Genomic DNA, 14,679 nt, shown 5'->3' on the forward strand with positions numbered 1-14,679 from the left:
TCTTCGTTGTCGAACGCCATAGTGGACGCCTCGTTGCAGAGGACGGTCGAAAGTGAGCCAGACTCGTTGTCTGCGAAAAGCTTGTGGTCTTTGTACGCAGTGGTAGAAACGAGTATACGTACATTTTAAGCGAACGATGGCAGGAGCCGATTCGCCAAATGTAAAACAGGAGCAGCAAAATCCGACAGTAGAAAATAGTAACGAAAATGCACGAGAACGAAATCCACCGGGTGGCGGAAACCGTGGTCCGCGTGGTCGAAAAGGCGGCACACGATTTTCTGGTGGACGCGGTGGCGGAATGGGCGGTGGAAACAGAAATAATGATGGACCGGTGAGAATTTTCCCATATTATCTTTGTAGAAATTGTAATACATTTAAACACGCTTTGTCTTTGTCCGCCATTTTTTCTTCAAACTGATGCGTAATACCTCGAAGTAGTTTTAAATTTTCATTTTCCGTCCTCGTACAGTTTTTTCCCATAAAAAAATCCAAGCTTTGAAGCTTTAATTTATTCCCCTATTACAAACGAAGCAAACATAATTTTCAATATCTTTATGATTCATCATATTGTACTCTCGCAATATGTATTGTTTTTCGATAGAATTAAACTATACAAAGTAGCAATTTTACTATGCTGTAAAGGAAAAATTTTAGTGTTGTAAAATAGGCCAATGTATTTATTATTAGAATTTTTAAATATGCTATTTCGTGGCTATTTCATAGCATATTTATTGGCATTGTGCATTAAACGATTTAATATCTGTTACTAGCAAATATGAAATTAACTGATGTTTTTCGAAGGAGTAGAATAAAGTTTAAGTTTATATTTCGTTGGGTTTATTAAAAGCCACAAAAATGTTTAATACGCGTAGTATAAGATTCAAAGGTATATAATATATATTTTCATGTATGTATATTCATCATGAATAAATATGATACTTGCTTTTTAGTGTAAATTCCTAGAATTCCACACGTATTAAGAGTTATATTGCATGGAGTTTTATTTTAACATGAACCGCACTGTAAAAGGTTTTAGTAAACGTATCGATTTTCCCTACAAAGTATTACAAAATGGCGTATACGGAAAGTAAAATGGCTAACGCGTATTATCGAACGTAGGAACACGTGGCGTTCAAAAAATGTTTGATGAAATACTAATATATAATAAAATTTATTAACGATAACCTATCGTAAACCATCATAATAATAATATTTGATAAAAAATACAAATTTATTATTTTTTGTCTGCGATTTTGAGGGAAATTAAGTTCTTGTAATTTCTAAGTATTATTGGACTTTTTGATTTTAAATGTAGCATCTACAAATTGTGTATATATACGTATATTGATAATCATTTTTAATTGAAACTGCCAAGCATATATTTTTTTCTATTAATTAAACTACATTACTGAGTACATTAAACTGAAATTTTTTTTTAATGGTTAATTTGTCTTGTTATATATCTTTTATATTTGAGTTTAAAACAAATTTGTTGTATTTAAAGTATTGAGTCCTGCAATGTTTGCCAGCGATTTATATTTTAGGCTTATAATGCAATGAAAATCATGCCTGTATTAATTTTTCCCTCTTTTTTTATTCTTAATTCGAAAATAGAATGTTAAAAAAGATTGTTGTGTGCCCATTCATTTATACTTGTAATTGTATAGTTAGAAATGATTGAAAAAGAATCTGAATTTACAAATTTTAATATTTATGAACGATTTGTAGATTAATCAGTTCTTCCCATTTTTGTTATACGTTTTTTCTCAATTCATTGAAATAATGATTTATTTATAAATTTATCAATTTTATATGGATTTCATATAGGATTATATCAGTTCCATTATTTATTGAACATTTATCAGTATTTATAAGGAAACAGAAAAATGCACCAGAAACTTATAAAAGATACACTTGCAACAAAAATTCACAAATTTAAAAGCTTCTAAATTCTGATTTCTAAATCATTAATTTAAAATTTATAATTTTTTTTTCAATTTGTGAATTTATGAACAATTTAAAAAGAATTTAGAGATTTGTGAAAATTCTAAATTTTATACATTACTAACCAGGATATATCACATGATATAGCTTTGACTACTTATGCATATATTGTTTATGTTAAAGTATAATTATCACGTAATGGTAGAAACAGAAATCACGGTCAGTTTTAGCATAAAGTCGACAACAATTAATACATCATTCGGATATCTTTTACTAATAAACGTGGGAGAAACAGAGGTCAGTCGATAGTAGATGATATACGTAAAACGGGAAATATCTGTTTCCATTATTTTACGTAGAAAAATTAAAATTTTAACTAAGTGAAGTGAAAAGTACTCTGTGATCCAGGTACATACATCTTGTGTGATCGGAAATGAAATACGCGGAATAACTTGCTTTTTTCAATACGTAGTAATTTAAATCATTTAACTCATTTTTATAAAATACTTTTTCCAAATTCTATAGATTTCAACATTTCAAAAAACGAATAAATATTTTTACAGATGAAGATGAGCGATTCCATGGATGGTGGAATGGATAACACAATGTCTGAAGGAATGGGCGGTGGTATGGGGGGAGGAATGGGTATGGGGCGCGGGGGCGGAATGCGAGGTAGAGGTGGCCGAGGAGGTGGTGATAGAAACATGGGAAATCGTTCTCAAGATGTAAGCAATATTTATCTGATACAAACATATATAACTATATCCATTGACATGTTCCATTTAGTATACTAAAATACGAGTTGTATTTATTTAAATTACTATTATTATTATTTTCATGTAATTAGGATCGTTTAATGGAACGTATTATGGCTATTAGTGGACCAACTCATGATTTGCCAGTTCAAGAAACTACAGAAAAGAAGTTCAGTGGTCGAAATCGTTTATATATTGGAAATTTGACAAATGATGTTACAGAAGAAGAAATCCAACAGATGTTTCAACAATATGGAGAAATATCAGAACTTTTTGTCAATAAAGAGAAGAATTTCGCATTTCTCAGAATGGTAAATTGAAATTTACATTTATTAAGTTTAATATTTTATTCGTATCAAATAAATGATTAAAACAATTACCGTTTGATAGATAATGATACTAATTATTGGCTGCTATTTTTTTTAGTAATGATAAACTATTTCATACGTATAATATTGATATAATATTGATTTGCAAACTTAGTAAATTTCTTATTTCATAGGATTACAGGGTAAATGCTGAGAAAGCAAAGCACGAATTGGATGGCACAATGCGTAAAGGACGCGCGCTTAAAGTGCGTTTTGCTCCACATTCGTCCACAATTAAAATTAAAAATCTTACACCTTGGATTTCAAATGAATTGCTTGAGAGATCATTCAGTGTTTTCGGTGAAATTGAACGCGCGATAGTTATAGTGGATGACAGAGGAAAAACTACCGGTGAAGGAATCGTAGAATTCTGCAGGAAACCATCAGCCCAACTTGCTTTACGAAAATGCACTGAAGGATGTTATTTTTTGACCGCGTAAGTTCTTATAGTGAACATAAATACCATTTACCCCGAAAATACGCCACGCTTGTTCGATGCATTTAAATAATCAACAAGTGCCAATTTAATATGACTGGGGGAAAGAAATTAGTTCCCAATGGAAGCATGGTGCAATAATTATTTGTACTGTGTGCCGAACAGAGGAATACAATTTAATTTTATGTAAAACATAATCGTGTCGAGTAAGTAAAATTTATGTGAAATGTATTTGTTTACAGTTCTTTGCGTCCAGTCGTTGTTGAACCATTCGAACAACAAGACGACGTTGATGGTTATCCGGATAAGAATTTACCTAGAAAAAATCCTGAATTTTTCAAAGCTCGCGATATTGGTCCCAGATTTGCACAGATAGGAAGCTTTGAACACGAGTATGGAACAAGATGGAAGCAACTGCATGAATTGTACAAACAAAAAGAAGAGGCACTAAAGAGAGAAATGGCAATGGAGGAGGAAAAGTTAGAAGCTCAGATGGAATTTGCACGTTACGAACACGAAACGGAATTGTTAAGAGAACGTAATTATTTGATTATGCTTAATTTTAAAACTTATGAGGTAAAAACAATTTACTTATAAACAAGTTTCGGTTTGTTCCAGAACTGCGTATGCGTGAAGCAGACCGAGAGAGGCAAAAAAGAGAATGGGAAATGAAGGAAAGACAAGCAGAAGAGCAAAGAACACGAGAAGAAGAATTACGAAGAAGGCAACAGGAAGAAATGGCAATACGCATCAGAAGGCAAGAAGAAGAACTTCACAGGCGTCAACAAGAAAATAATCTATTTATGCAGGTAATTAACTTAAAAAAATACGTTTTGAAAAGAATAACCAACCTTTAGTGTTTTAAGGGATTTTTTGCAACAATCGTTTTTCAATAATTTAATTCTTTTCCATACAATTGTTTCTTGTATAATAGTTAGCGTATTTATGTTTTGTATAAATTATTCTTTTTTTTTTCTATTTATAATTTTAGATAACAATACTGCACATCTTAATAATATTTAATAATTACTTTATATTCATCGTTTCTTAATAATATCTAGGGCCATGTTCCTTTTATATTTAAGGAGCAGGCAATGAGAGGAGGTGGTGGTGGCGGCGGAGGTGGAGGCGGTGGAGGTGGAATGGGAGGGAAGAATTACGATTCCGTTAGTAATAGTGATCGCGATGGATATGGTCAACCTGATGGTAAGTTCAATATATTTAAATAATTGCATATTAATTATTTAGCTTTTATTGACGTTTATACAAAATTCATTCGTGTTTTTGTACCGAAAACTGTATACTGTAAAGAACATGTTAATACCACTACCAGTGGAAATCATACCTCACAATATTTAGCAAAATTTTTCTGTATTTTTTTATATTTTTGGTTCCCTAAATTTCACAGTTTTGACTTTAAAAAGACAATCCGTTTGTGCGTAATGTACTAAATAATTAAGATATATCTATTCTGTATCCACAAAAGTACGATAATTATTTACAAAACAAGTCTATCCGCCGATTTCAATAGTTAGTTTTACGTTCAAAAGGAAAGGGGTGCCTTATTGCAGCAGACTCTTCAATTAGTTTTTACATTAGAAAAAAATGTACTTCCTCCAAGATGTTTATCAAAACAATAGTAATCGGCGGATAATACTCTTTCGTAAACACTTACCCAACATACTATTAATCTATTAATTGTGTTTTTTAAACGTTAGTAAATTTATTTATTTTAAATATGTTGATTTGTAATACTGTGGTGTTTCTAGAATTAGCAGTAGTTTTGGACCGCTGAGTGCCAATTATGAAAACACGCGATTCTTTTCGTGGGAGCAATCTACCTTTTAGAGTTCGCTCGACTTCGACGACTCGAACGTTGACTCTCATGTTTTATCGTTGATGACAAGGAAAGAAAGTGTAAGACTGAGTGAGGACGAATGAAAAAGAATAAGGGTGAACCGAAGGAAATAAGAGTGACTGAGATATTTATTGACTGCTTCCATCTCTTATCGCTGTGCTCATTCTGTTGAGTGGGATAACAATCGGTCAATTCTAGAGTAGTACGAACTGCTAGTTCTAAAGACAACACTGTATTAAGAAAAACTTACACATATTACAAATATTAAATGGATACAGATCTTCCATATTTAGTTTGATATAAAATTATTTATCCAGTGACAGTTTTTAATTTCAGAATTGTGCTTCGTTACAGGTGGAAGCGGCATGCCAGTGGTAATGTATCCCTTTTAATTATTATTTTATTTAATTTTAATTTTAATTTTTCACAACAAAAACAGTTACATATTCTTTTCCAAAATATTTAATTTGGACCTTTCATTTGTATACATATTTCTATGTGGTGGTACTCCGAAACTATTGGGTCCATATACGAAAATTTTTACTAGATGAATCGAATTGTGTTCTTGCATGTCGAAAGAACCAATGTCAGTGAACAATTTTGCGAAAAATGCGCGAAAGGGCTTTTTTTTACAAATATTCCCATGCAGCATGCTTTCCAATGTAGCAGAGTTCTTATGTCTGCAATAATGCCAACTTTTAATTATATATTTAATTTTATATCTATACATTAATCAAACGATTCAGTTTTATTCATTTGGCTATAACATATGGAGGTGTCAATGGGCATATATCGAAACATTCTGTTTGTCCTTAGTTATCTTTTAGTGATACTTTATGGCATGGACAAATGTTACAATATAAATTTGTGGCTTACGCTGCCATAACTGAAATAAGGTATTTTAGTCACTGAGAGGATGTTTGTATCAGATCTTTGGTTGCAAATTTTTCACACGTATTGAAATGAAATATTGCCATGAGTTTTCATCCATTGTCATGTTGTCTTCGTTTTAAATTAATTGCAACCGTACACATACATGATATCTACTTCTACAAGCAATTATTAAGGTATTATTTTATTTATTTCTCAGACTTGATCTGATATTTCATAAAACTATCTCTGAATGAGCATTCTACTCGATCGAAAGTGGTGCCATAAGTTTGAGATTCCTTCAAAACATACATCTGTTGGAGGATCTCGTCATATTGACTATCTTCAATATTGTTTAAAATTTCTGGAATTATCCTCGGATGATTGAGGAATAACAATGCAAATTGAACTAAAAGTGTTAGTTTAAATTGTGCTCTGTCAACGAGAAATTTCGAATAATGAACTTTCTTACAATTCGTACACTGTGTAGGGATTTTAATATAAGAAAATACGTAGGTAGGTTGATTTAATTTGATAAATTCGTCTTCATGCATTTGAACTTTCCATTTGTAAGGAATATCCGAAATTTTAGAGCAAATCTTTGGGGAGAGGAATCTTGCAAAATTACTCTACGTATACTTATCGTTCATTGTTCATTTATACCCTTAATTTATCTATTCAACAATAGTACAAAGTTTTCATGGTTACCTTAAGAACTCTCTTATTGCTTTTATCAACGATATGCTTTAACTGTAGAGGAAAGCGAATATCGTAAATTCATTAAACACACAATAAAACAAGAATAACTTGGTTATTCAATTTGAATAGTCTTTATAAATTATAAGGAACTGAAAAAGTTGTTTATGTACTGTACAGATTATTTTCTGTGGGCATTAACATACGAAGTGGTTATAACCAAAACTATATTAATACTTTGCCACATTGATTTCTCCATGTGCTTGCAGACAGGAGGCTCTGTCTTCTATTTTCTCTAGTTTCATTAAGGATTAGGAGTATTATTTATTATGGAACTAACATATTCATACATATTTATAAGAATGTTACGATTCCGAACATTTTCTATATGGATGTTATATTCTTACTTCAGTAGTAGATTTTTAACTTCTCATTAGATAGTTCCATGGTAATAATTTGATATTTATTGACCAAGAAATGCCCAACTATTAAATATTACTCATACATAATCAGCTGTATTCAGAAACTGCTTTTATTTGTAAATGCGATATTATTTTATATGTTGGAGTTCATTTTGAAACGAAACGTCAGTTGAAGTATAGTTTCTGAATACAGCAACATCCGTTCGAATTTATGAATGATTTATATAAACATCCGAGCTTAAAGTGATTTTTATTCTATGCATCAAATTTGGGGGAAGTAACATAATAGCATTTATGGTGAACCTTTCTATATGCATTATTCTTCGAAACATCCAAATATATTTATCTAGTATGTATATAATTCTGCAGTACGAGTATTGTGTAAAGTTTGCTCAGAGACCTTGATCACGCCTCTTTGCTGCTTGTATCGCAATATTTATACTTCAAAGTCATACAAAATTCTAACATTACCTCGATACTCGACTACAAAATATGTTGAATAATATTGTCATTAAAAAGTTATGAATACGACTAATTTGAAGTATTTATTTGTCGTTATATGACAAAAATACATTATACATTTATAGGATTTTATGAGAATATTAGGCATATATAGGTTATGAGAAAATAATATGAGAAGCTTCTCAATTGCTTCTACACGTACTCTATACATTTTGTATATAACAAAATTTGACATACTTAGCAATATTAGCAATGAAATATTTTCACGATATCAAGCTTGATGTCGGTTCGTACGCTGAAGACTTTTCAAGGAAATAGTTTGAAAGAATTTCTGAGAACTTGACAGCATCGAATGAAACACCCCGTTCTATTTAAATCATTTCAACAGGAACCTATTTGTATGTTCGCGTTTATAAATTGGTTCCGAATTAAAATTCCGAAAGTACCACTATGCTATATAATTTTGAATCTTTGATTTAACCCAAATATATAATGTAACGGGAAATGACGACTGATTTAAGAAGGGCGGACTGTGTGCAACAATTTTGCATATTAAAAAACACGTTCTAATATTCTGTAACAGGTGTACTGATATCCGATGGTGATTTATCTTCGACAATCTATATGTTGGGCATTTGCTTGGTTAAATAACGTTATTAATCGATCTCGAGAAATCTGCGTATTCTCAAGCCACTATGACATTTTATTCGTATAAAGTTTGTTTTAGCGCGTGTATACACGCAAAATCCATTCTAATGTTGTTCAATGCAAACAACATCTAACATTGTGTTTTCCCCTTTCTTTTCTATGTGATTTGACGAAAATTGACGATGACCTGTGCTGCTGTCAAACATGGATGGTCGCCCTGAACCGTGAAATGTATTTATGGTACATCCAAAATCTACAAAAACACCGTGTGTGTGTGTGTATGTGTGTGGTCACCGTGTTAAACGGGAATATCGTGGCATTTACTTCAATGATTATCGAACACACTCCCGACTGTTCTGACTTGAAATACCGTGTTACTTTATGCGCGATATAACGGCTCTACCTTTTGTGATGAATAGGACCCAAAATCTTTCATGGATGCTTATAACAGTATGGATCGTGGTAGCCGTGGGGGTTACAATGATGATCGTGGTCAAATAATGGATTTGATGGACATGAGGGTCGACATGGGCAACATGGGTGGCGGTCGCGGTGGTAGTGGTGGTGGTAGTGGACGTTGGCAAGGTGGAAATGATCGAAATCGTCAGGACGATTATCCTAACAAGAGGAGACGCTATTAAAAAATATCGCAGTATTAAAACAGCCTTTTTTTTTTTAATCGATCAAGATGAAAATTTATATTTCCTGATAGTTCGCATTGTATTCTTCAGTCATTTTTCCACAACTTCTGCTATCGATCGTCTCTCACGTTTTATATCATATAGGGGGCGAATATTGACAAAAATTGAATGGGCAGAAATGGGAAGGGGTTAGTAGTGATTTGATATCTTCCGTGTTAGATCTGACATCGTAACCATCGTGCACCGTTTGCGGATACGAGACTGCTGTGTTTTTATACAGTTTTTAAGTTATCAGAATATTACCGAACTTGCGAGCGCAATTAAGTGCAAAGAGATATTGCTTCGGATGGATTATAATACTAATTATACATTGACGAGAATTCTCTTCGGGCTTTGGTGAAACTTTCCCTGGTGAAATATGAACCAGAAATCGATACTTGAAGTACAGTTAATGTTGGCCACTAAGAATCCAATCATATATCGTTTTTCAATCATTTTCTTTTAGCATAAGAAATATTACATTCAAATCGTATATCATTTTTTTTTATTTCTCAGAGTCTGTTCTTTTCTAAAGAAATAGAAATGAACTTCGAATTCACGGTATCTCTTCTATGAACGCTGTCATGATAATATATCATAATGTAGATGCGAAGTATATTCATTGTCAATTACTATTTAATGAAAAAACATCATGTGGGAGTTTGATTTCGTGAATAACTGTAAATATTCAAAACGACGGTAATATATTAGTATTTGTCATTTATTGTATTGTCATAGTATACTATTCATAGCTTAGCTTATCGTTCATTTGAATCAATAGTTTTCCAAGATGAAAGTAATAATATTATACTCTAATCGTACCTTTCGCTTTGTATTTCACAAATACAAAAAAAAAATTAGAACATTAGTTTATAAGTGAGATTGCGTTACTCTGAATGAAATCAGTATCATTCACTCGGCAATTTACCCTTCTATAGGAAAAGTTACGCAGATACGCCTGTATTAAAGACAATTTTAGCTAGTGCATTATCGGTATTCGTACATTCGTGTTTTTACGCTAATAAATGGTGTAACAATTTCACCATTGAAGAATATATACAATTTCCTCATTACTTGAAACTTCATAAAAGTAATTATGCTAGAATAAGACGTATATCAGCAGAATAATCTGCAATTGTGTTACTGAAACTTTGTGAAGGAACTTCATTGACAAAAAGTAATTTTATGAATAAAGGTCTATATATATATGTATATGTATATGTATATGTATATGTATATATATATATACATACACGCATCTATATGTAGAGGAACTATTTATTTAAATAATTAATATTCATGGTTGTGGAAGCATTCCAAATATGTGTGCTTGAAGGATAATGCGAAAATTTATGAAGTTTTTTTAGCGCTTCAGCGTGTAAATTATATCCACTGAAAACCAATCGGAAGTTTGAATCCAATATCTGTCATACATTTACTGAAACATTATTCTTAGGGGTTTCAAGTTGCTTATTGCGTGGAATCAAATTATTCTTCGCATATAGACAGTTTATATTTCTGCAGCAATTACATATTAATTTTTTTTAGGAAGGCCTTTTCTTGTTGATCATTCATGATGCAATGTAACGTTGGTTGAAATGAACACTCAACCAATGAGTTTGTGATTTACATACAATATAATTTCTGCTATTTTCTTTGTATAGTTTTTAAGCAGAGAAAGTTTAAGCTTTTCTACTTAACAAAAACTATAGACTGAAAATTATAGAAATATGTTGACAAACTACTTAAAACTGGTTTATTGGGGAACATTGAACATATTGACAGAAACATTCCGAATTTCTGATGATTGTATTTTTAAGCATGCAAAAGTTTAACATATTAAATTAAAACAATAGATAGGGGTTTAAAAAACATTCTCTCGTGATACGTATTGTGGGTATTAAACCAATGGTGGCCAAACCTTCTATATACAGTCTATCAGAAATATTTTAGAAGTTGCATCATCTGTTAGAATATATATAATGCTATATTAGATTCCATTGTTTATATTTACCTCTTACCCTACGATTTAAGTTCTGATGCCCCAGCCATAGTTAATACCAAGATTGATCACGCGTCGAGTCATTTGTTTTATAGTTTAGCCGAGTGTTCAAAGTTGCGCCAATTGCACACGTTTTACGATGTATTTTTTAATGATGCAGTCATATTTTATCGTTTTCAAAATTGCAAACTTGGTACATACTGTTTTACATTTGGCCTGATCGACATATTACTATTCTCGCCCATAATTTTTATGTTTGGCCCGATTTCTTTACTCCGAGTCTCATATATTCTTGTAGACGAAGGGGTTAGTAATGCATAATTTTTGTTTGTTTTTTATATAAATAATTGTCCAGATTTCATAAATTGAATAAGTATACGAGAGATGCAATAATTATTTAGAAGCCACGATTTGGTCACCGTTGGTATAAACTAAACGAAAATATACTTACGTTGACATATTTGTCAAATGAATATCTATGCTTATGAATAGTATAACTTTATGTTTAAAGACAAAGCATAATTATCAAAATTTACAGAGAGTTACTTTTAACATTACTAAGTTAATTTTTATATAATATTATTGTAAAATAGAACATACTTCATAAGAGAACTTCTTTCTTTTTTAATTATTTTTATAATACTTAATACTTTATACTTCTTTCTAGCAAATGGCAAGTGCTTAAAATATTTAAAGAACATCTTTAGATGAACTGAAATTTGTAATGCGTTAAGAAAAGTAATATTTGCAAAATTATTGCAAAGTTAAATATAATTTCATGCTATAAATCAAAAAACTAAAATATAATTTTAATTAAAAATCTTGAAATAATGCAGTATAATAAATTAATTAGTTCTTTCAAGGCTTGAATATTAAAATTTGAAAAGGTGTTCTATTCAATGTTTTATATTGCACATCTATAATTGTCAAGAATCGCAACATTTTTCAGGGAGTATTAAACATAATAACAGACCTAAATACGTTTTATTATTTTTGCAATTTTAAGAATTCTATATCTATAGAAATTGGGTGAAAAGTACTTGATTAAATATATAGTATCGGGTATTAGTTCAATACAACTAATAGTTACTTTCTTTTCGTCAAAGAAATGTTAATATTTCGCTTGAAAGCTTAAAGTAAATCAAATCGCGGAACATTTTTAACAAAGTTCTCTTTTAATAACTCGCATTACTCTTCAACGTATCTTGCCTATCCAATTTTATTCTATCAATTGTCTAAACTTAATTTCTCTTTTTCATACAATTCTATGAAAATCTCCCAACGAATTCCAAATTAACTTCACCTACAACTGTGTGTCTGTAGTGTAGATAATTGTGACGATCACTATTTTATAATGGTGTATAATATGTATTACATTATATTTATCATTAGGTACTTACAAGAAGATTTTGTATTCGTCGAATGAAAATCGATCCTTTTGATAGGATGTGATAGAACATTCATTCAGCGAACACTTATAATACCCTGCACACACATTACAAAAATATGTGTGTGCATTATATTTAACGCATACGGTTTGCGTGTGCCCAAAAAGAGTTCTAATAAACAGGAATCTTTACTTCTTTAAATGGATTTTTCCTGGCGAGTGAGCGAACAATATAAATATATATCGGCACGAGCTACTAAATTGATTATGAAAACGTTATGGTCTGACCATAATCGTTTTCAAGAATTTCTATGTGGACCATTCATCGCAGATACCGTTGCATACGTGCATTTCTCACAAAATCTTCTTTCTTGAAGAAAACAACTACGTTCGAGTGTACGCGATTGCCTGCGATCGCGAAATAATGCACAATATAAACTAAACGTTTATTAATCAAGAGTCTTTTAACGGAGGAGAGACAGCAATGACAAGATATAGGCTTACTTACTTGAAAACTACTAGTCAATGAATCTACTGGTACGAGGTGAGTAGATTTTGTAAAACTGTTATTATGCGTAATTCTATTTTAATCTTCGGGTGGGACGTTTATACAAGCATTTGGTAAAGATTATAAAAAAAGCATAAATTCATTTTGGTTAATACCGAGTCGCAATTTCATTTCCGATAGACGAAAAAATGTTATTTCAATAATTTACAATAGTATTTGTGAATTACTTTGACCATATACATTTTATACAGTTCCAGTTATTTTTCTTTTTGTACCATTTATATAATGGGTAACTTCGCATCAATTTTGAAGAACTCTGTGCTTTTTCAATTTGTTGTTTCGCAGACATTCTAATTTGTAATCTTTACCATCGAATTTGAATATGTAACGTTGCAAAGCTTCAGGCTATTAGCAAAAGAAAAGTGCACAATAACGGAGCTATAATCCACAATGGTTTATTTCGTTGACTGAATTTGATGTACTTTGACTCCATCCTGGGATTTGATATTTCTGCGTAATTATACGAACCTAATCGTTATATTACACAGTTCTACAAGAACTAAATACTTGTGTGCAAATTTACCAGCCTAGACTGTTTTTTACCTACGACAACCAAATGTATTTATGTATCAACTTTAGCAAAAGGTTGTCTAGGTTCGCTATTGATATCTAGGCTGTTATAACTAATTACTACCTTAACAACAAAACCTTGGAATTCTTTATTAATTTTACTTGATCTCTGGGTGGTAATATATTTGGGATACCTGAATCTTCTAAGCATTTTTATACGCATAACAATTTATTAAAATTGCTACAATATATATATAATATATATATATATATATTAAAAAAAATGATCTACTAGAATATTGAACACCTAAAATTCGGTAGGCCACAAATGCTCTTACAAGCAATTTTTCACTCCTAAGAACCATTATAATTATTTAAGCAAGTTACGAACAGTTTCTTCCGGACTTCATTCATTTGTCGAAAAATATGTACAGTGATGAGCAAAACTGGACACACTTTATGCATTTTTGTAAATATAATTTTGAAACTGTAACATTGTTAATGATTACATTGTAATATAAAAATTACATTGTAACATAGATAATTGATAGTTTGATGAAACCAGTTGATGGTTTATTATATTTCTTATGATGTAATTACCACAGATATATATTGTACTCAGTTTTGCACCCGTTTATTCAGATCTTAATATTTTGTCCACAGGCCTTTTGCTTCTTTGGGGTATATTTTTTACTAATTTTTACTTGCACAGTGTTAATTACACTGGTCAACAGTAAATACATATTCTTTATTTAAGCAATCAATTTTAATTTATATTATTACTTTAATCATGAGAACAAAATTTAAATATTAACTCTAGTTTCTCTAATACACAATCTAAAAGTAGAAATTTTGTAATAACTGAAGACTTGCGTTTTATATCCGTCAGTCTTTTACCTGATCTACAATTTTAGCAGATTATTGCAAACGTAGTATTTTTAGCTGCATTATTTTGGTAAATTTATAATTTTATAATCTGTGATAGGTTAACAGTCATGAAAATAATATAATTTCGCTAATTTTTTAATGTTCTCAAAACTCCGTAAGAAATTTAAAAATTGTATTATTTATTA

General features: G+C 30.9%; 1 protein-coding gene across 1 annotated transcript; it reads left to right on the forward strand.

The window, feature by feature from the left end:
• LOC122403241 (hrp65 protein-like) lies at positions 1 to 11,678 on the forward strand. The gene is made up of 9 exons (XM_043406631.1): positions 1 to 331; positions 2,508 to 2,669; positions 2,792 to 3,010; positions 3,202 to 3,503; positions 3,746 to 4,041; positions 4,122 to 4,312; positions 4,589 to 4,709; positions 5,716 to 5,735; positions 8,879 to 11,678. The coding sequence occupies exons 1-9, from the start codon at positions 137 to 139 to the stop codon at positions 9,098 to 9,100; spliced, it is 1,728 nt and encodes a 575-aa protein (XP_043262566.1). The 5' UTR covers positions 1 to 136; the 3' UTR covers positions 9,101 to 11,678.
• Positions 11,679 to 14,679: the final 3,001 nt, after the last annotated feature.

Source organism: Colletes gigas, unplaced genomic scaffold (assembly GCF_013123115.1).
Source record: "Colletes gigas isolate AHSC1104 unplaced genomic scaffold, ASM1312311v1 Colletes_gigas_Sc00047, whole genome shotgun sequence".
In the NCBI taxonomy this organism is placed as follows: Eukaryota; Metazoa; Arthropoda; class Insecta; order Hymenoptera; family Colletidae; genus Colletes; species Colletes gigas.

Excerpts from the sequence above, each read along its gene's own strand:
- LOC122403241 (XM_043406631.1), top strand. The coding sequence starts at position 137 with ATGGCAGGAGCCGATTCGCCAAATGTAAAACAGGAGCAGCAAAATCCG. Across the intron at positions 4,313-4,588 it reads AAAATAATCTATTTATGCAG|GAGCAGGCAATGAGAGGAGG; the intron begins GTAATTAACTTA and ends TTTATATTTAAG. Across the intron at positions 4,710-5,715 it reads TGGATATGGTCAACCTGATG|GTGGAAGCGGCATGCCAGTG; the intron begins GTAAGTTCAATA and ends GCTTCGTTACAG.